The sequence below is a fragment of the Lolium perenne genome, chromosome 7, assembly GCF_019359855.2.
Source record: "Lolium perenne isolate Kyuss_39 chromosome 7, Kyuss_2.0, whole genome shotgun sequence".
Classification (NCBI taxonomy): Eukaryota; Viridiplantae; Streptophyta; class Magnoliopsida; order Poales; family Poaceae; genus Lolium; species Lolium perenne.
In genome coordinates, this window is record NC_067250.2 from 79,630,094 (window position 1) to 79,648,382 (window position 18,289).

The 18,289-nt window shown below is 45.1% G+C and overlaps 3 protein-coding genes and 1 non-coding gene across 6 annotated transcripts; 3 read left to right on the forward strand and 1 right to left on the reverse strand.

The window, feature by feature from the left end:
- Positions 1–196, forward strand: LOC127318185 (U2 spliceosomal RNA). Its single transcript, XR_007861740.1, has one exon. It is a non-coding gene; the product is annotated as a U2 spliceosomal RNA (small nuclear RNA).
- Positions 197–1,277: 1,081 nt separating this feature from the next.
- LOC127316923 (small ribosomal subunit protein mL103 (rPPR7)) lies at positions 1,278–6,227 on the forward strand. Of its 3 annotated transcripts, none has more exons than XM_051347403.2 (4): positions 1,278–2,840; positions 3,179–3,251; positions 4,681–4,831; positions 5,687–6,227. In XM_051347403.2, the coding sequence occupies exon 1, from the start codon at positions 1,460–1,462 to the stop codon at positions 2,795–2,797; it is 1,338 nt and encodes a 445-aa protein (XP_051203363.1). In that variant the 5' UTR covers positions 1,278–1,459; the 3' UTR covers positions 2,798–2,840; positions 3,179–3,251; positions 4,681–4,831; positions 5,687–6,227. The 3 variants fall into 3 exon arrangements, with proteins under 3 accessions (XP_051203363.1, XP_051203360.1, XP_051203362.1); XM_051347400.2 differs by having other exon boundaries at positions 4,681–4,818; XM_051347402.2 differs by lacking the exon at positions 3,179–3,251 and having other exon boundaries at positions 4,681–4,818.
- Positions 6,228–7,053: 826 nt separating this feature from the next.
- On the forward strand, positions 7,054–9,679 carry LOC127316922 (F-box protein At-B). The gene is made up of 4 exons (XM_051347399.2): positions 7,054–7,306; positions 7,392–7,597; positions 7,822–7,921; positions 8,136–9,679. The coding sequence occupies exons 1-4, from the start codon at positions 7,094–7,096 to the stop codon at positions 9,474–9,476; spliced, it is 1,860 nt and encodes a 619-aa protein (XP_051203359.1). The 5' UTR covers positions 7,054–7,093; the 3' UTR covers positions 9,477–9,679.
- Positions 9,680–12,366: 2,687 nt separating this feature from the next.
- On the reverse strand, positions 12,367–16,834 carry LOC127316921 (COP9 signalosome complex subunit 6). Its single transcript, XM_051347398.2, has 9 exons — positions 16,376–16,834; positions 16,204–16,292; positions 14,690–14,783; positions 13,801–13,862; positions 13,616–13,694; positions 13,408–13,500; positions 13,139–13,239; positions 12,998–13,053; positions 12,367–12,780 (listed from the first exon to the last, which is right to left on the reverse strand). Exons 1-9 carry the CDS (start codon positions 16,740–16,742, stop codon positions 12,696–12,698), a joined length of 1,026 nt encoding a protein of 341 aa, XP_051203358.1. The 5' UTR covers positions 16,743–16,834; the 3' UTR covers positions 12,367–12,695.
- Between the last annotated feature and the right edge of the window lie 1,455 nt (positions 16,835–18,289).

Sequence of the window (18,289 nt, forward strand, 5' to 3'; positions counted from 1 at the left end):
ATACCTTTCTCGGCCTTTTGGCTAAGATCAAGTGTAGTATCTGTTCTTATCAGGTTAATATCTGATATGTGGGCCATGTGCCCACAACGATATTAAATTTATTTTTTGTGGGGAGGGTCCACCACAGTGGCTTGCCGCTGGGGCCCTCGCGTGTCGCCTTGGCTTTGCACTACTGCCTGGGCCTGGCGCACCCCAACCAAATCAATAGTCAATCTTTCAAATTTTTTGTTCTGTGATCGTGAAGCTGATAGCTGAAGCAAAAAATGTTTAGAAGTAACTTACTCCTAAACATCTGCCGAGTTACAAAGAATCTTTGCCGAGTTTGACATGCATTTGGCTTGGAATCTGGTTAAGTCTGGATTGGCGCTAAGATCTCTTGTCAGGTGCCCACCAGAACTAAGTAAAATTACAAGAAAATACCACAATTAAAATGAATTCACAATTAAAACGAATTCAACATATCAGTACAGATTTTGTTAATTTTTTCAAATCAATACCATCTTAGCAGGAAGCAATAAATCAAGCAAAATTTTGGTAAACAAGGTATTAGTCATCGCAGCCCCAGTGTCAGAGCTGACGAGGCTTTACGATCGTCCCGCGGTACACATCTGTTGGAAGGAGAAGCTAAGATAGAGATGAGGCCCACCTGCCAGTCCCACTCCTTTTTTATTCTTTCCTCTCTCTATAGACGCAGGGGGGAGGACACACTGGCCATACGACTACGGCGTGGAGGAGGCGACGACGCTCCACTGCCGAGGCCTGCTACTGCCACACTCACGCTGATGCGGGCACTGGAGCGACGCGGGCGGTGGCGCGTGGGGTTTGCTGTAGCGGCCCGGGAGGCGACGCACGTGGACGCTGGACGGACGCGGGTGGCGGTGCGCAGGGGCACTAGACCGGCGTGGAGGGTGGGTGGGGTGGTGCTGGAGCGGCACAAGTTGGAACAACTCCGGTTTTTTACATGGAGCTCATCGATTCGAGAATAGCTCGGTCTTAACGACGAGGCCAGGTCCGAGAGTGAGGTCGCGATGGCTAGTACGCTGTTTATCAAATTTTCTCAATTTACTGCTGTTTATCAATGTACTGACTATCAAAGTAGTGATTTGATTTTTTTTTAACAAAACCGGTATTGACGTGTCGTATTCCTCCCAGTTGTGCTAGTTTCTTGTACTGTAAATTTGTTTTTGAGGGGAGAGGGAGGGTGTGCTAAGTTTCCTGTAATTTACTCATGAGAACTTCCAGCCGGCAATTGGCCCATGGGCCAAAAATAGTCCTTTGGACCGCACGGTGGCCGGTGGGTCGCGCCTCCACGCAGCCATCGTGGTGGAACTCTCTCCTCCACTCCCCCAGCTCGCCTCCGCCGCCGTCCACGGCGACCTCCACGCCGCCGTCATAACCTACCGCCACCCGCCCAACCTACCACCACCGCCGCCACCCGGCCCGGGATCGCGCGGATCAGATGCTATCCCTGGGCGCCCTGCGCAAGCTCTGCGCCGCCTTCGACGCCGTCGCGCTCACCGTCATCGCCGCCGGCCTCTCCCACCCGCGCTGCCGCCCCTTCTCCTCCCGCGCGCCCTCCCCGCCGCCGGACTTCCCCACCATTGCCGCCTGCCGCGCCGCGCTCGCCGCTTCCAACACCCGCCCCCAGCCCTCCTCCCCGCCCACCAATGCGGAAAGGCCCTCAGACTCCGACACCCCCGTGCTGGTCAGGATCAAGCGCGAGCGGGACCCAGTGCGACTCTACGACCTCTTCACCGCCAACGCGGACAACCGCGTGCTGGTGGAGAACCGGTTCGCCTTCGAGGACGCGGTGGGGCGGCTGGCAGGTGCTCGACGGAACGACCTCGTCGAGAAGATCCTCGAGCAGCACAGGGCGCTGCCGCAGGGGCGGCGGGAGGGGTTCGTGGTCCGGGTCATCGGCCTCTACGGGAAGGCCCGGATGCCGGAGCACGCGCTGCGGGCGTTCCGGGAGATGGAGCTGCACGGGTGCCCGCGCACCGCCAAGTCGCTCAACGCCACCATGAAGGTGCTGGCGCAGTCGCGGCGCTTCGACGACGTCCTGCAGCTGCTGGACGAGGCCTCCGCCACATACGGGGTCGCGCTGGACGCCGTCTCGTACAACACCGTGGTCAAGATGGCGTGCGACATGGGGGAGCTGCGCGCGGCGTACCGGGTCATGCAGGAGATGGAGAAGGAAGGGGTGCGGCCCGACGCCGTCACGTACACGACGCTCATGGCCGCGTTCTATAAGAGCGGCCAGCGCGAGGTCGGGGACGGCCTGTGGAACCTCATGCGGCTGAGGGGCTGCATGCCCACGCTCGCCAGTTACAATGTCAGGATCCAGTTCCTCATCAACAGGAGACGGGGCTGGCAGGCGAATGACCTGGTGCGGAAAATGTACGCAGCAGGCATAGGGCCGGATGAGATCACGTACAACTTGGTTATCAAGGGGTTCTTTCTGATGGGCGAGCATGAGATGGCGCAGACCGTCTTCGGTGCCATGCATGGGAGGGGATGCAAGCCGAATGATAGGGTTTACCAGACGATGGTGCATTACCTGTGTAAGCGGAGGGACTTCAACCTGGCGTTTAGGTTGTGTAAGGACAGCATGGAGAAGAACTGGTTCCCCAGTGTTGATACCATTCACCATCTGCTGCAAGGCCTCATGAAAATTAGAAAGGACAGGAATGCGCGAGAGATACTGAAGCTCGTTACGGAGAGACAACCTTCCTACTCAGCTGATGAAGTGAAGGCCTTCCAAGACATATTGTCTCATGGGAAGACTGGAAGAAGTTGACTGCCGGATGGGAAGTTTTGCTGTAAATCCGCCACATGTAACTGTAAGGCTGTTGTTGACATTGTCTCATTGATTTTGTTTTTGCGGACAAATTAGAATAATAGGTTGAAAAGGTTTTCAGTGCCTAAATTATTCTTTTTTTAGGAGACCTCAGATAGCATTTTGCTCAGCTGCTTAACTTATGTAAACCACAGGAAAATCTTTACCTGCAATGGAAAATCATGATCACTCTTAAGAAGAATTTGGGCTATATTCTGTCATAGGCTGATGCTTCCAAATTTCTTTACGTACTAGTACTAAAATTGTTTCAGCATAGTGAAATATAGAGGAGTTGTTGATGAATGTTGAAAAAAAAAAGAAATTACATGTGCTGTATTTCAGGTTATATTTGAGCAAAATCTGAGAAGTTGACTGCTGGATGGAAAGTTTTGCTGTAAATCCACCACATGTAACTGTAAGGCTGTTGTTAACATTGTTTCATTCGCTTTCTTAGAAAAAAATAGAATAAATAGATTCAATAGGTTTTCAGTGCTTGAATTATTCTTTAAGAGACCTCAGATAGCATTTACTCAGCTGTTTAACTTGTGTAAATCACAGGAGAACCTTCACATATAATGGAAAATCATGATCACTCTTAAGAAGAATTTGTGCTATGTTCTGTCATAGACTGAAGCTTCCAAATTTCTTAACAGACTTGCGTAAATCACAGGAGAACCTTCACATATAATGGCAAATCATGATCACTCTAAGAAGAATTTGTGTTATGTTTTGTCATAGAGTGAAGCTTCCAAATTTCTTAACAGACTACTCAAAATATTTTATCATTGTGTAAACATAGAGTGTTCATGAATATTGCAAAAAAGAAGACTACTCAAAATGCTGTATTTCAGGTTATGTTGGGCAAATCTAGGAGTTTTCTCTTTTTTTCTATACCAAATTCACCAATAGTACGATAGAAGATTGTCTATCTCTTGCTGCTTACTATCTGTAAGTGTTTCTCGCTTGAGATTGAGAATTTTTTGACATTATTGAAAAGACAAAGGCATTCACAATAAGCTAATTCATTCTGACCGTTTATTGATGAGCCATATGAAAGTTACATTAAGCTAAGTCATTTGGATTGTTTATTGATAAGCTATCTGGAAGTTATGCTAGTCTTCAAGTTCATGAACATGTTTTGTCTGAATGAGCAAAGGCCAACTTAACTGAAATGGATACCTAGCGTTACTCCACACAAGTAGTTCAAGTACCTTGCCAAAACAAATCAACATAATTGGATACAGTAAAATATTTTGGGATCTTAATTTCTTGCACCTAAAGTTTTGTCTTTTGTGCAACTTTCTTGCTGTTTATCAACTATGATTGGAAGATGTAGAAGTTTCAGTGAGCTGTATAAACATGATTGAAAAGATTCACTGGGGCAGTAGGCATGAGCTGTGCATGTTTTCTCTCAATGTTTCAGAGGGGTGAAATAGGTCCATTTTTCCTCAGTTTAGATCCCTGTTAGGCTTTTAACCATACTATTGCCACTTGAATTTAATTACGACCACATTGATTTACTTTGGTTGTGTTAGAAGGCTTCACATGAGTAATCTCAGGAGGGTAGTTCTGCGTTCTTGTGGTTTGTGCGATGTAAGTGAACAACTATGGCTACTCAATTTGTTCAAAAACAACCTAAAGTACCAATTTTAAATGTCTGGTCTTGAATCACAAACGAGTATATTTCTCAGTTTTAGATGATATTTCATCTCCGACAAAAAAAAAGTGATACATAAATAATGGTGAACATGACAATTTGACAGACATGTCTTGTTTAGGGATTCTTTCAGCTCAGTGTGAACTATATAAGTGATTGCTGCTGCAATGGTGTCTTTATTTTGCAGTTGGTACTCTCTCCATGCTTGATTGAAAGGAGAAGGCAGCATAGGAAATAATGATGAAAATACAGAACAGAAGTTGAGGGGAATGGGGTCGCATGGTCATTGAGCAGCATTGTTACCAGAACAATCGGAAGTCACAAGGTAGGAGAAAATGGTATTGCTAGGAACTGAGTCAGTTCTAGATATTTCTTCACTGTATATCTCAACAAACATGGTCATCTTGATATCCACTTCATAGAACTCTCTGTCTCTCGATTCAAATGAAGCAAAATCAATGGGGCTCCATTACCCTTCATATGTCTGTTTTTTTAAGATCATGTCAGTGTTAGCTCTTTGTCCAATATGTCGTCAATTTTAGCTGGTCTCTTTATTACCAATGGGCGCAGATCTTAGATAAATACAAGCATAGTTCCTCTTGCGTCTTCTCAATCTAGCAATGTAACATTAATCACCCATGCAAAGTATTAAAGCATGTTTGGTTGTCTACGGCGCTGCAGTTTTTCTGCTCTATGCATGGTTTTTGAGTTGCTGTATAGTTGCCGAGTCGTTTTCCAAAAATCACGGCAACTCGCGACTATACAGCGACTTATGGCGACTATACAACTCTTTTGGTCGACTATACAGCTTTTTTGGTCGACTGTACATGAGTCGCAGCCTCAGGCGACTCACTTTTGAGTCGCGAATCAAAAACCATGGCTCTATGACAGTAAACTCAAGTGTTTACCGTCTTCTGCCCTTTTTACAGGTAGACGTTTTGAAAAAACTCTATCAAGATTGTTGCTTGGCTCTTTGTCCAATATGTCGTTAATTTTAGCTGGTCTCTTAATTGCCAATGGGCACAGATCTTAGATAAATACAAGCGTAGTTCCTCTTGCGTCTTCTCAATCTAGCAATATAACATTGATCATTAATGCAAAGTATTAAATCACGTTTGGTTGTCTAGGGCGCTGCAGTTCTTTGCTCTAGGACAGTAAACTCAGGTGTTTACCATCTTCTGCCCTTTTTACAGGTAGACGTTTTGAAAAACTATATCAAGATTGTTGCTTGGAGCACTGGAGGGAAAACAAGCGTATGACTGATCGCGGTGAAGGGAACTTCCTGCCCAGATTACCAACAAATGGAGCAAGCTGCAAGTCACAGTTTGTGCTAACAACATAGTCAACCGCAAAAGATTTTTGTACCAACTGCAGGTTGGCATAGCCATATTGATACTCCCTCCGTCCGCAAATAAGTGTACATCTAGGTTTTGTGTTTAGTCAAACTTTTTAAACTTTGACCAAATATATAGGAAAAAATAGTAGCATTTATGACACTAATTTAGTATCCCGAGATTTGTTTTGAAATGTAGTTTCAAATTATACCAAAATCTCATTATATGTTGCTACTTTTTTTCCACGGTTGGTCAAAACTTAAAATGTTTGACTTAGTACAAAAGCTAGAAGTACACTTATTTGTGGACGGAGGGAGTAAGTTAGTATATCATGATGTATCTCACTACAGCTGTAAATTCTTGACATTCTTTGTCCGGTTCATGATCTCATTTGCAGGCACTATTGAAAGAAACAGTACTATGTTCCGTTCTCTCACTGGGAGATTTTCCCGTGTATTAGCCGGAAAGGCCTCCCACTGACATTATGTTGTATTCTCTTCATAAGTCGTAACTGCTAACTCAACGTGTCTGATATAAGTAGAGCAATATACATCAAGAAATAGCACTCTATGCACAGTTTACCACCCCAATTCCAGATATTCGATGAGTTGTCTCTCTTGGCGGAAAATGGCGTCCTTCTCCCTCCAGTCTCGTAAAATCTATGGTTTTGATACTGGCACAACCTTCTAATATAATTTTACCCACCACTTATATATTATAATATGTTCAGAAAAATGAAGAAAAACTAAAAATTCACGCATGTGGTTGCGAAGTGCCACATCTAAATTCACACATATTTAAAGATACTACTACCTCGGTTACATATTATAACCTGTTTTGGTAGACTAGTTTAGCCTACTAAAACATCTTATAATTCGGAACAGAGGAAGTAATAAGACGGAGTTTATTTCTTAGACTACATTTATTTTCACTAAATTGGTTAGAGTTTATTTTTTAGAACTTAGAAAGAGTTAGAAGTATAAGATGGAGGGAGTAATAAATGTCCTTTTACACATTATTATTGATGCTTTAAATGTTAAATAGCAGGCGCTCTTCGCAAAAAAAATAAAAATAGCAGGCGCTAATCTTTTTTTCAAGAACAGCAGGCACTAACTATAAGCCAAATAAATGAATGAACGGTAGACTGAGCTCTGATCCAGGCCCCACATGTCATAGACACATTGCGCCCCGGAGTCGTCGTGGTATATCCGGTGACGTTTCTCCCCGCATCTGCCTTCTAGGTCTGAAAGCAACCGGGAAGGGTCAATGGAGAAGAGACCCCGCGCCGGCGACGGCGGCGGCGGAGAGGCCTCCGGAAGCCTCGGAGGAGGCCTGGTAGACGTGCTACCCGAAGCGCTGCTGGTGGAGGTGGTTGGCCGGGTGGGGCTGGAGGCCGCCTGCTCCGCCGCCGCGTCCTGCCGCGCCCTCCGAGGCGCCGCCGGCGCCGCCTTGTCAGCCGTCACATCCCTAGACCTCTCGGTGAGCCTTCCATCCTCCTTCCCCCCTCTCTCGCGCTCCAGCCAGGTGGTTTCCCCTAAACGACCGGGTCTGGTCGTTCTTGCAGGTGTTCCCGCCCACGAATGCTATCGTGAACAGGATTCTTGACGGCAATGGCGCGCTCCGCAGCCTCACCGTAAATTGCAGCCTCCTCGACGACTCTGCAGCTGCCGCTATCGCAAAGGGGAGCCTCCGGGAGCTCGAGCTGCTGAAGTGCTCCTCGTTCACCCCGTACCTCTTTGCGGTAATTGGTGAGAGATGCGCCAATTTAAGGTGTGTTTTTTCAGCATTTGACAATTATATTTCTTGATGAGATTGAATTAGGCGCTATGAACTGCTGCCTGGCGTTATTGCTTATTTTCGTCTATGCCTCGAGTAGGTGTGATGGACATTTGGGATTTTCTTTTGTGCACCTTTATATCCTGTTCTGTAGAAATGATTGGTTTTGATTTTCATCCAAATCATGTGAAGTCTGAGCGTACTGTGTTTATATTCAGATCAATTAAACTGGAGGTGGCAGATTTAAACGGCAGTGAACATTTTGTGATCTGCCGTAAGTCCCTAGCACACATATTCAAAGGATGTGATTACTTAGAGGTGAGATATCTTTGCCACATATGAACATGATGTCCTCCTTAACTTAGAAAGATGACCACAGCAACATTGTGTATTTTGATAGTTCCTAGGTTGAGTATCTTTGAGTAGTAAAGCATATTGGGTAGCGAATATTAGCAATGGTGTTTCCATAATGAGCTGTTGGAAGATGTTGATTTGGTTGTGTGCTTAATCTGTTCTGAATCTGTCAATGCAGAATATTTCGCTGAAGTTTCCTCTGCGAACTCCAGGCTCTGTGGACTTCGATTCTTTGGTGTCTGCTATTCGTAGCACCACCAAGGTACTATTGCTACAGCCTGTGGCTAATTGGCAGGCAAAGAAACTCTTTCCCATAAGCCCTTCTCTGAAGACACCTTTCAGTGACAGTTTAGAATCACTCTCTTTAGTTCTCGACATCATAACAGACGAACTTGTTACCTTCATCACTGGAAGTCTCCCTCAGTTACTTGAGCTCTGCCTAGAGGACAACCCGGGGAGTGAAACAGATCTGGACACTGATCTGACCAATATTGGGCTACAAGCTCTTGGCATATGCCAGAATTTGACACATTTATCGCTGACGCGTGGTAAGCAGAGTTATTCGTCCACCTTCAGAAGGGTAAATGACTTCGGGATACTGATGCTTGCTGAAGGATGCAAGCAACTCCAAACCATTAGACTTGGTGGGTTTGCCAAAGTGAGAGATGCTGGATATGCAGCCCTTCTCCACTCATGCAAGGACTTGAAGAAATTTGAGGTTAGTACTGCCTCATGCTTGTCAGATTTGACATGCCTGGATCTTGATGAGGCAGCTACAAAGATTACTGAAGTGAGGTTGCTGTCTTGTAGTCTCTTGACCAGTGAAACAGCTATATCTCTCTCATCCTGCACCAACTTGGAGGTTCTTGATCTTTCGGGCTGCAGGAGCATCGCAGACGCTGGCCTGGTTTCCATCTCACAGCTTTCCAAGCTAACTCTATTGGACCTTGCTGGAGCTGACATTACCGATGCAGGTTTATCAGCACTCGGTAATGGGAGGTGCCCAATATCTTCCCTGTGCCTCAGAGGGTGCAGAAGGATCACCAACAATGGTATAGCTTCATTGCTGTTAGGGAGTGGCACCATCAACAAAACTTTGGTTGCACTGGACATTGGGAATATAGCGAGGATATCAGGTAGAGCTGTCACGGTGATTGCCAAGAACTGCGAGCAGATAAGCAGCCTGTGTCTTCGTAACTGCGTCCTCATCACTGATCCATGTCTCGAAACTCTGGGCTCAGTGCAGCACAACTCTGGTAAAAGCCCCCTAAGGATGCTTGATCTGTCGTACTGCTCTAGGCTGTCCCGCAGCTTCCTGAGGCTATTTGATCCGCTGTTTGACCCGCCACTGTTTCGAGGCCTACGGTGGCTCGGTATCGGGAAGAATGTGCTGGAACGTCGTGGCAACAGCCCGACCGTTGCAGAGATCCTGGAGCGCAAGCCAGGGTTGACAATATGTGCCAATAACTGCGAGATGGGCTGCAGGAACCAGTGCCATCCTGACGTTCGTACCCTGTAATGTGCATTCTCGGTAGACATCCTGGTTGTTGTTGAAATTATATGTTTCATTTTGTAACAGTGTTCTTAGCAGGTATTGATCTGTGTGTATCACTGAATATTTCTTAGGACAGGTATGTTGTCTTCTCATGTTGTATTGTAATGAACTGCTGGATCTGTGCTGAGAATTTGGGTAATTAAGCTTTCAGATGATAATTTTGGGAAGCATCAATGTTAGGATCCTGATGGATCTGAGGAGCTGGGATCAGCAAGAACAGAATTTGAGAAGATTTGGGAGATACACTAGGTAAATTGTAAGATATAAAAATTAGAGGAAATAAGAATTGGAAGATAAATTTGAGCTTTTACTTCTTGATTGACTACAACAGGAGGATACAATCCTAGTCTTATAAGGATGTAGCCAGCTTCAGTATGACATCATACTTGAAATACCTAAAATACACTCAGAACTACTTTCTTTTGCGGGGAATGGACCCTCACAGATACTGAACCACTAATAACCCCATATCCTATTACATAATAATCCTATTCCCTGGCATTCCTTCCCTGCAGAATGAATCGGAACATTGCAACAGATTTCTTGACGGGTACACTTAGAGTTAGAGTATAACTAAATGTTGATCTCAATCTCAGTGTGGGATTAATTTCATTACTGCTCATTGGTCAAGCTCATGGCCAAATGATGGAAATACACATAGTCGTGCTGCAACAAATATGTTAAGGGTCAACTCATCAATTGTATCGCTCAATTTGTATAGACCAACCCGTCTAATATATAGATCTATAAAGATCTAAACTTGCGCTTTTGCAAAGCTGCTTGGCATGACGGAACACTAAGCATATAAAGGGATGCCGACGGCTGTGGTAACGTCCATTGAGCGGATGTGGTCTTTTATATGTGGCGACGATGCGAGAAGAGGTGGGAAGAAAGCGCGAAAAAAGGTGAGAAGCCACGGGAAGAAAGTGCGGGAATTAGCGGTGGCGTGCGAACATCGGCGACGCGTGGAGGAGGCGCAACGCCGACATGACGTCTCGTCTACCCCTCCATCGCTATTAAGGCTGCAGTGTTTCGGTGTAAGTCAATGATGCTCGGACCCGCCACTCCTCCCCGCTTTTCTGTCCGGCACGGCTGCAGCGTTCCCTGTGGAGCAGAAATAGTCTCGGAGCACCGGACACCGTATTAGATCACGCCAGACGAAAAGACCTTTTGAGATGGCTGAGGATGTTAAAATAGCCGACGTGTCTCAAAAAACTTTGGTAGCCGATTTGAGGAACGCTCCTACAAACATGTGAGCTGCGGCAGCCGGCAGGGAATCGGTCTTGAGCACGAGGATGGCGGAACCAGAAACAACTCCGCTGCTCGCCCGCACAAAAGCTTCTTGGCGCTCTCGTTCCTCACGGCCATCATCTCGCATCCGGTTGCTTCTTCACTATCTTGATCCCTAGCTCTAAAGGTTGACACTCTTTCCTAAGTTGGACAATTTGCCATGTCTGAGTTATGTATGCTGTGTCTCAACTCTTACAAGTGAAGCTTACTAGTACGGAGTATTACAATACAGTAGGAACATGGTGTTTTTGCACCCGGGAGCAGAGCATATGCTTCTAGTATTTGAAATGAATTTTGAACATGTTATAAAATATGAGTATAAAATATTAAACAATTTTGACAAAAAAATGTCGCACATACATCTCGGTGTTCTATGTGTTTGCAAAATCGTTCCCGAAAAACTGATATTTTTCATGTTATTGTGTAAAAAAAGGCCAAATTTTGTGCTAAAAATAAGCTCTCCATAAGACATTTCTTTGTCCTTTTTATAGAAAACACAAAAAGTGTCGGTCTTCTACGAAACTTGGCATGCACACATTTTTACGAACAATTTTTTTATTCTGATCTTTTTAGGTCCGCATTTCTTTTGAAAAGACACAAATTAGGCAAAGTTTGGTTAAATTTCACTTAGCTTGAATTTTTTAAAAAATGCAAATGATATATGCAACTGAGTGTTTCTTATTCAAATAATAATAAAAGCATATTTCACGGAATTTATTGCTCCCTCTGTTCCGAATTCCTTGTCATAGATTTGTCTAGATACACATGTATTTAGTGTAATCTAGACAAATAAGTGACATCTAAGGCCTCGTTCGCTTGCAGCGGGTTAGATACACCTCGGATCTGAACCCTGCAGGGATTTGGGTGAACCCCAATCATCACCCTAATCCCCCCTAACCCCTATCTCCATATTCGCTGTAAATCCATGCTCCTGTTGCACATTCGGTTAATCCCAACTTCCCAGAAGCAAAATCAGGAAACACAGAGGGTAGGAAAAGCAAGCAGCAGTACACAATGAAAAATCAAGCAGCATGTATTAACACAGACGAAAGGGAGAGATGCTGGAGATTTGAAGTTGGCAGGTCGAGCGGCCAGGGCTTCAGTCCGAGGCTCCGAGCTCCATGGTGGCGTCGGTTTTGAGCAAGGGCACCGAGACTAGGGGAGGACCTCTCCTCCAGTTGGTTCCGCAACCTCCAACCTCTCCCTACCCAAGGGCGCCGCCGACCTCTCCGTCCCCAAGGGCGCTGCCGGCCACCGCTGTTGTTGCCCCCCCTCCCCTCCAATCACGAGAGGGTGGGGGAGAAAAGGCTTCCGTCTTTCTCGTACCGGCTCGGGGTAGATTCCGACGATTGTTTTCTCCCCCATGTAATCAACAAGTTTGGCGGGGTTCGGGCCGGGAACTCAGCCCGGGCAGGGCTAACCGAACGCACCTAACAGGCTGACAGGGTTTACTCCCCGGCCTGTCCATGGGGGGTTGGGCCACGAACCCGGCGGGGTAGGGACTAACCGAAGAAAGCCTAATTGGGGACACGGGGAGTAGTTTGGTTAAGCAAAACCAAGTCAATCAATAAACCAGGAAAATACCCAGATAGATTCAATTGAGCAGCATATATTTAGATAAACTTTACATGTCTAACTTACGGGACAAGAGGGATAAAGAACCACCCAGGCACAAAATCAACAATATCAACATGATTGCCGTGTCACTGACTGAACCAATAGAGGATAAGAATTAAGCTTGAAAAGTCCCAGGCACTGCCGGATAGAGTAACTAACGACCGCACGCACAAACTGCGTCTACATACCGAAAACTATTTTCCAAAAGCTCAGCAGATAACCAGCAGTGAGGCATTCACAGATAACAAGAGCATCAGAAACACGGCAGGAAAGGATCTACATGAAAGCACCCCGTCCTCCTCTCCTTGCAGTGGTTCTCTCATAAGTAGTGTTGAACTTCTCGACCAACTCATTCATTGTGCTGCAAGCCAACAAGGAGTATTATCACCATCAACATCAATATAGGTGCAAGTGCAGTCTGGAACCAGAACTATGATCTGAGTAAACATAAGAATACAATATGCAGAAAAGGAACTGTATCTGAGAAACTGTACAGGTAAAATTCTTTTCATATTTTGTTGCACATGCAATATTCTTCCTTATTATCAATAAGTTTCTTTGAAGAAACAGAGGCATACCTTGAACAGTTGGTGAACATTGCAAGGTAAGTCATGAGGAGGGTGTCATTGTATTCCTGAGAACAAAGAGATATCATCATACCATAAGATGCAAAGTTAAGTTATAGAGCTAATACACAACAAAATGGAGCATTAGCTTACAGTCAAGAAGTCGTCTTGGAATTTCTCCGATTCCATAGCTGGTAGTCTCCTGACAAGGCTTGAGACTTGCCTAAGAAGTGAATTATCCAGTGGAATATCACCTGCAGTGACAGAAAAGGCTTGGTACAATTGACATGTACTCATATAAATAGTTAAAAGACACCAAAATTGTTGGCAACTAAGCTGAGAGACTTTAAAGCACATGGATGAACATCAGCCATATTTTGGAGAAAAGATTTACAACATTAGATCGGTGGCAAAAGACAGACCCTTTTGCATGGAACCAAGGTATTGCTGGATGACACGAACCCGGCTGTTGAGCATCTTGATGGCACTGTGTATTCCTGTAAGATGAGCAGCCACTGCTCAAACATATATGTTAGTATTATGTGTTCGAAAATGATACCTTGCGTGGTAGAAAGTACTGCACAGCCCTGAACTATAATAATTTAAAATGAGTTAAGCAAAAATCCTTACACTGAGTTGCTGCAGAGCTACCATCAGATGGTTTGAGATGGGCAACATGATCTACAGATATCCTCTCTGCCTCTACAGTCTGAAACCAAACATATGTTTGACAAGTGTTAATACAATAGTACAGAACTAGAAAAACAAATTCATAGCTAGATCAACACGGAGATTAGTGAAGGAAAAAAACCAACCTCAATTGTGTAATTTGATCTGACAAAGATGAGCTGCGGACCACCATCGATAACATGCAACTCTAGAAATAATAGAAAAGGTGATATATTAAGGAATTGGCAGCCCATATGGAGAAACTGAACCAAGATAAGAACGTCGTGCAATAAATAAGCTCCAAAAGTAGTTACAGAAATATCAGTAACAATAATATTGAGGGCTACCCATACTATGCTACTGATGGCTACAAACTGTTATTTATATATTGAAAGACAATAATCATAAAGAAGTGCAAATCTGATGTGCACTCAATACAAGACACCTATAAAAACATTGAAGTTGTATTGTTGTGGACATGGCCAGCCAGGCCAGTGCACAACAGCAGGAAATGGCTCAAGGAATCCAAAACCAGCAACAGCCACCAGAGCTCGTAATCCAGGAGAATTAGGAAGTGAACACCACCGTTAATAAGAATAGTATGTTAGACATTTGGTTGACCAAAAGGGCTACAGTCAGCATAGAATAAGAGTTGAATCACAGGTAACTTGGTTGAGCCATTCCTATATAGGTAATGTACCTCCAGAGAATTAGCGAGATAGAATATATGAACTGGATTTTCTTTTAAGTTTCTTAAGGGTGAAGTTAGGAAGATATTTCTTCATCTATTTGCTACCTCCCAAAGCCCTCAGTCTTTTTTTTTTGTGTGGAGAACTGCTAGTGTTCTCATTATTCTCGTTCCAATCTATCCGTATCTTCCACTTCCAAAACACTAATTTCAGTTCAAGCCATTCCATCTGGCTATCCTTTGTACGGGAATCACATCATAGATAAGACAATCCACAGTAGAACCAAGAAACAAGTCAACTGCAACACACCGAATGACTATACAAACTGTAGATCACATTCACGTACCACTCTCATATATTGTCACAGGGAGATCCTTCTGGGAGTGGTTGATTGCAGGATTCAAGAGAAGATAAACAGGGCTTTCATTAATGTCCATCAGCTGGATAATAGAAAAAAAAACCGTTACAGAGAGGCGAAGACATTAAATATAGCATATCATATCCATGTTGATAAAAAATATTCCTGCTAAAATTAAATTGCCAGTATGGTCTCCAACTTTCCATTTTTTGGGTGTGCACTTGAACACAGCTCACCACAGCATGCTAGAGTTTGACTAGCTATTCACCATCGCAACATAAGTAATACTGCCAGTGTTCCAAATTAAGTGTTGTGGCTTTGGTTAAATTTAGTATAGATACGGATGTATCTGGATGCGATTCAGTGTGTAGATTCACTTAATTTAGAACGGAGGGAGTATCTTATCGCTGACCGCGACATTAACCATTTTGACATACAACATATAGTAAAAAAGATTGCACATCTACGGTTAATTTGATGCAGTTTCAAAGGCAACACTGGTTCATCGATGTAGCATAAAAGTATGCAACAGTTGTAGCCTTTATTTTCAGGCTCGACTGAGAACAGGTGCAGTGTGCAACTTGCACAAAAGACAAACGAATCTATCTATGTAAACCAAGGATTACAAGTCGCTGAGTCGCAACTTGCCGCTGGGGTACCGACTCACAGACTAGTGGTGACTAGTCTCGACTAGCGCTAGACTTGTCGACGTGTAGTCGAGCTGTAACTACTAAAAAGATACTAATTAAATAGGCTACTGATAGTAGTATACTACAATATATTTATGGCATAGGGTAGTGGCGAGTAACCTAATACCGTGACAATCACGTCCAGTGGGCAGGGCCTCCACTTCTGTGGTGACATAGCCGAGCTGGCGGCTGCCAGGTGAGAGACAGCACAAGGGAAAAGGTGGCCAGAGGAAAGGCAGCTGGGCAGGATGGGTCTGTTTCGGTCTGGAGGGGTATGGTTTCACGGGCAGGCCTTTTTGTCCCAGCCGAGAAGCCGCTTGACTCAAAAACAGAGACTAGTCGTGATTTGTCGTCAACAAGTCGTGTTGCTCCAGGTTGTCGACATTGAGGTTGTGACAGGCCGACAAGCCGCGACAAGTCGAGCGACTCATAATCCTTGATGTAAACAAATATATCCTAAAGGCTACAATTGAACCTCATCAGAAGCCTAGCAGGGGAATTGGTTTACAGATAGCAATATGTAGCCGTCAACTGCTCCACACCCACTATAACACAACAACATGAGAACTCCCAACCTTACATATGCATGTCGACTTTCCAAATAAATATAAATTATGGTGTATGCACTGTAATAATACAAATTATGGTGCCCCCCACTCTCTTCTACCTCCAATTTCACATGCCAGCAATAAAAAACAGTAAATCACACCAAATCACAGATACTTTTTTTTTTGCAACAAGAGCAAACAGCAAGCACATTGTCATCAGTCTTAATGATTAGGAACTTGAAGACAAGAGATCCCAAGTACTCACAGCCTTGTGGACAAGCATGTCGGTGTCCTGCACATCGCTTCCGGTCGAGTACCAGCCCAGCACATAGAAATCAGGGAAGACCTTCTTATCTGCAGAGCGCACAACCGCACCAATCAGAAATAATTCCGCTGGCAAGCGCCAGCAAACCCTAAAATCGCACGGGTCGGCTTACAGAGCTCGAGCTTCTTCTCGAGGAAGGCGCGCTCGAGCGTGCCGGTGACGGGGTCGATGACGAGCTCGAAGCTGTTGAAGATCTCGACGGTGCGGCCGCGCTGCACCCCGATCACGCACCCGAAGACCCTGGGCGGGACCGCGGGCTCCGAGGAGGGCGCGTCGGCGGAGCAGGAGGCCTGCGCCTTGCCCGCCGAGGCGGGCTCCGCGGAGAAGGCGGCCTGCGCCTTGACGCGGGTGTAGTGGTCGGAGACGTTCACGATGACGAGCGGGTGGAGCTTGAAGGTGAGGCCGCTGCTGGCGGTGGCGGCGGCGGCGGCGGCGGGGGCCGGCTGGGCGGCCGCCGCTGCGTCGGAGGGCGCCGACATCGTCGGGGGAGAAGACGGGCGGTTACCCTAGGTGCGTGGCGCCGGCGGCGAGGTGGGCGACGGCGGTCTGCGATGGGGGTTTTTGCGGTGTGCTTTTGGTGTGTTTGTTTGCCTAGGTTTCGGCCTTGTATACGGGCGTGGTCTCCTGTTGGGTCCGGATTGGGTAACCTGGGCTCGATGGGCTCAAAGTATTGGCCCACGTAAACTAGGCTGGCAAGTACTAGTATTAGAGTCATACTCAATTCCCTAGTTTTCTTTTTGAAAATGACAAGTGAGAAAAAAAAGTATGGAGCAAGAAAAAAGTATTTTTTTTCACTTTTTAAATTGAAATGATATTTCTCTGGTCATGATACCACAATGAAAGGCCTTCTATGCCACATACCTTCCCTCTCTAAACGACCCATTAAAAATTTCAATACAAACATTTTTCTCCAATATGGGTTGAAATCCAATAGCTGATTTTAAAAAGTAAAATCAAACAATCAAATTCTCTACTATCTAACTCTATCGGGGGCACTGTAACCTTCCATTGTGATGGCTGTAAAGAAAGACTAGTATGTCTTGGCGCTCGTCCGTGGTCAAAGTGAGTTATGAGATATAGTAGAGTAAGTTTAGATTATTATTTTTTACTTTTGAATGAATCCAGAAGCAGGATTCATCTGAGCTTTCTTGTACAAGTAATGTAAGCTAATGAAAAAGTAGAAATGCTTTAATTAGATACTAAATATGGTCCTTTGAACCTAACATCTATGTATAAACACAAGCACCTGGCCATGTATCTTAACATCGCTCGCACATGCATATGCTATCCTAAGAGGTGTAGATCACAACCGACAGGTAACCCATAGTAGGACTGAAAATAGATGAAGGGCCAAAAAACATACCCATTCTACCGAAATTGCATAATAGAGAGGAAAACCAAGACATTCGACATGTTGGAAGCAGCTAACCAGACAAAGTGAAAATATGAAGGCCAATGTTAATTGCATGGTACAAAATGTTTATTTACTGAAGAGCTAAGGCTATCTATAACCATACCTACAAGTGTGATTGTACATTCCGTTAACAAGTTGCCATGAGTTGTATGGGGACTCATCTGTGGTGCCCGAGCTCTTGAAGTTGGGTGGTGGTAAGGTTATGTCTCCTTCCGTTGATGAAGTGAGGCATGTGGTTCCTTCTGGTGTTGGAGTTGCTAAGTCAAGTTTGCTGGCAACGGTGCCCGGAGGTGTTGTTGCTAGAGAGGTTTGCGATTTTCTCGCCACCTTAGCTGCTACCTACCCTGGATCCGCAGTAGACTGATGGGTGCCTCCAATATCATGGCATGTCTTTGTCGGCGCAGTGTTGGTGTGTCGTGGTTGGAGTTCGTTCGTGTAGGCTTGTCGTCCTTTCTGTTGGCTAGTGTGGGTGCGCCCTGTTGTTTCGGGTCGTTGTTACGGTTGGTTGTAAGTGTGGACGCGGTTTGCGTGGGTTTGGCCATGTTGTAGGTTTTCGCTCGGTTTTCTCCTAAAAACTGAGCACTCTCTTCTTAATTAATGGATGAGGCAAAG

Excerpts from the sequence above, each read along its gene's own strand:
- LOC127316921 (XM_051347398.2), bottom strand. The coding sequence starts at position 16,742 with ATGTCGGCGCCCTCCGACGCAGCGGCGGCCGCCCAGCCGGCCCCCGCC. Across the intron at positions 13,501-13,615 it reads TAGCTCTGCAGCAACTCAGT|TGGCTGCTCATCTTACAGGA; the intron begins GTAAGGATTTTT and ends ATGTTTGAGCAG. Across the intron at positions 13,240-13,407 it reads CCTTGGTTCCATGCAAAAGG|GTGATATTCCACTGGATAAT; the intron begins GTCTGTCTTTTG and ends CTGTCACTGCAG.
- LOC127316923 (XM_051347403.2), top strand. The coding sequence starts at position 1,460 with ATGCTATCCCTGGGCGCCCTGCGCAAGCTCTGCGCCGCCTTCGACGCC.
- LOC127316922 (XM_051347399.2), top strand. The coding sequence starts at position 7,094 with ATGGAGAAGAGACCCCGCGCCGGCGACGGCGGCGGCGGAGAGGCCTCC. Across the intron at positions 7,598-7,821 it reads GAGAGATGCGCCAATTTAAG|ATCAATTAAACTGGAGGTGG; the intron begins GTGTGTTTTTTC and ends GTTTATATTCAG. Across the intron at positions 7,922-8,135 it reads AAGGATGTGATTACTTAGAG|AATATTTCGCTGAAGTTTCC; the intron begins GTGAGATATCTT and ends CTGTCAATGCAG.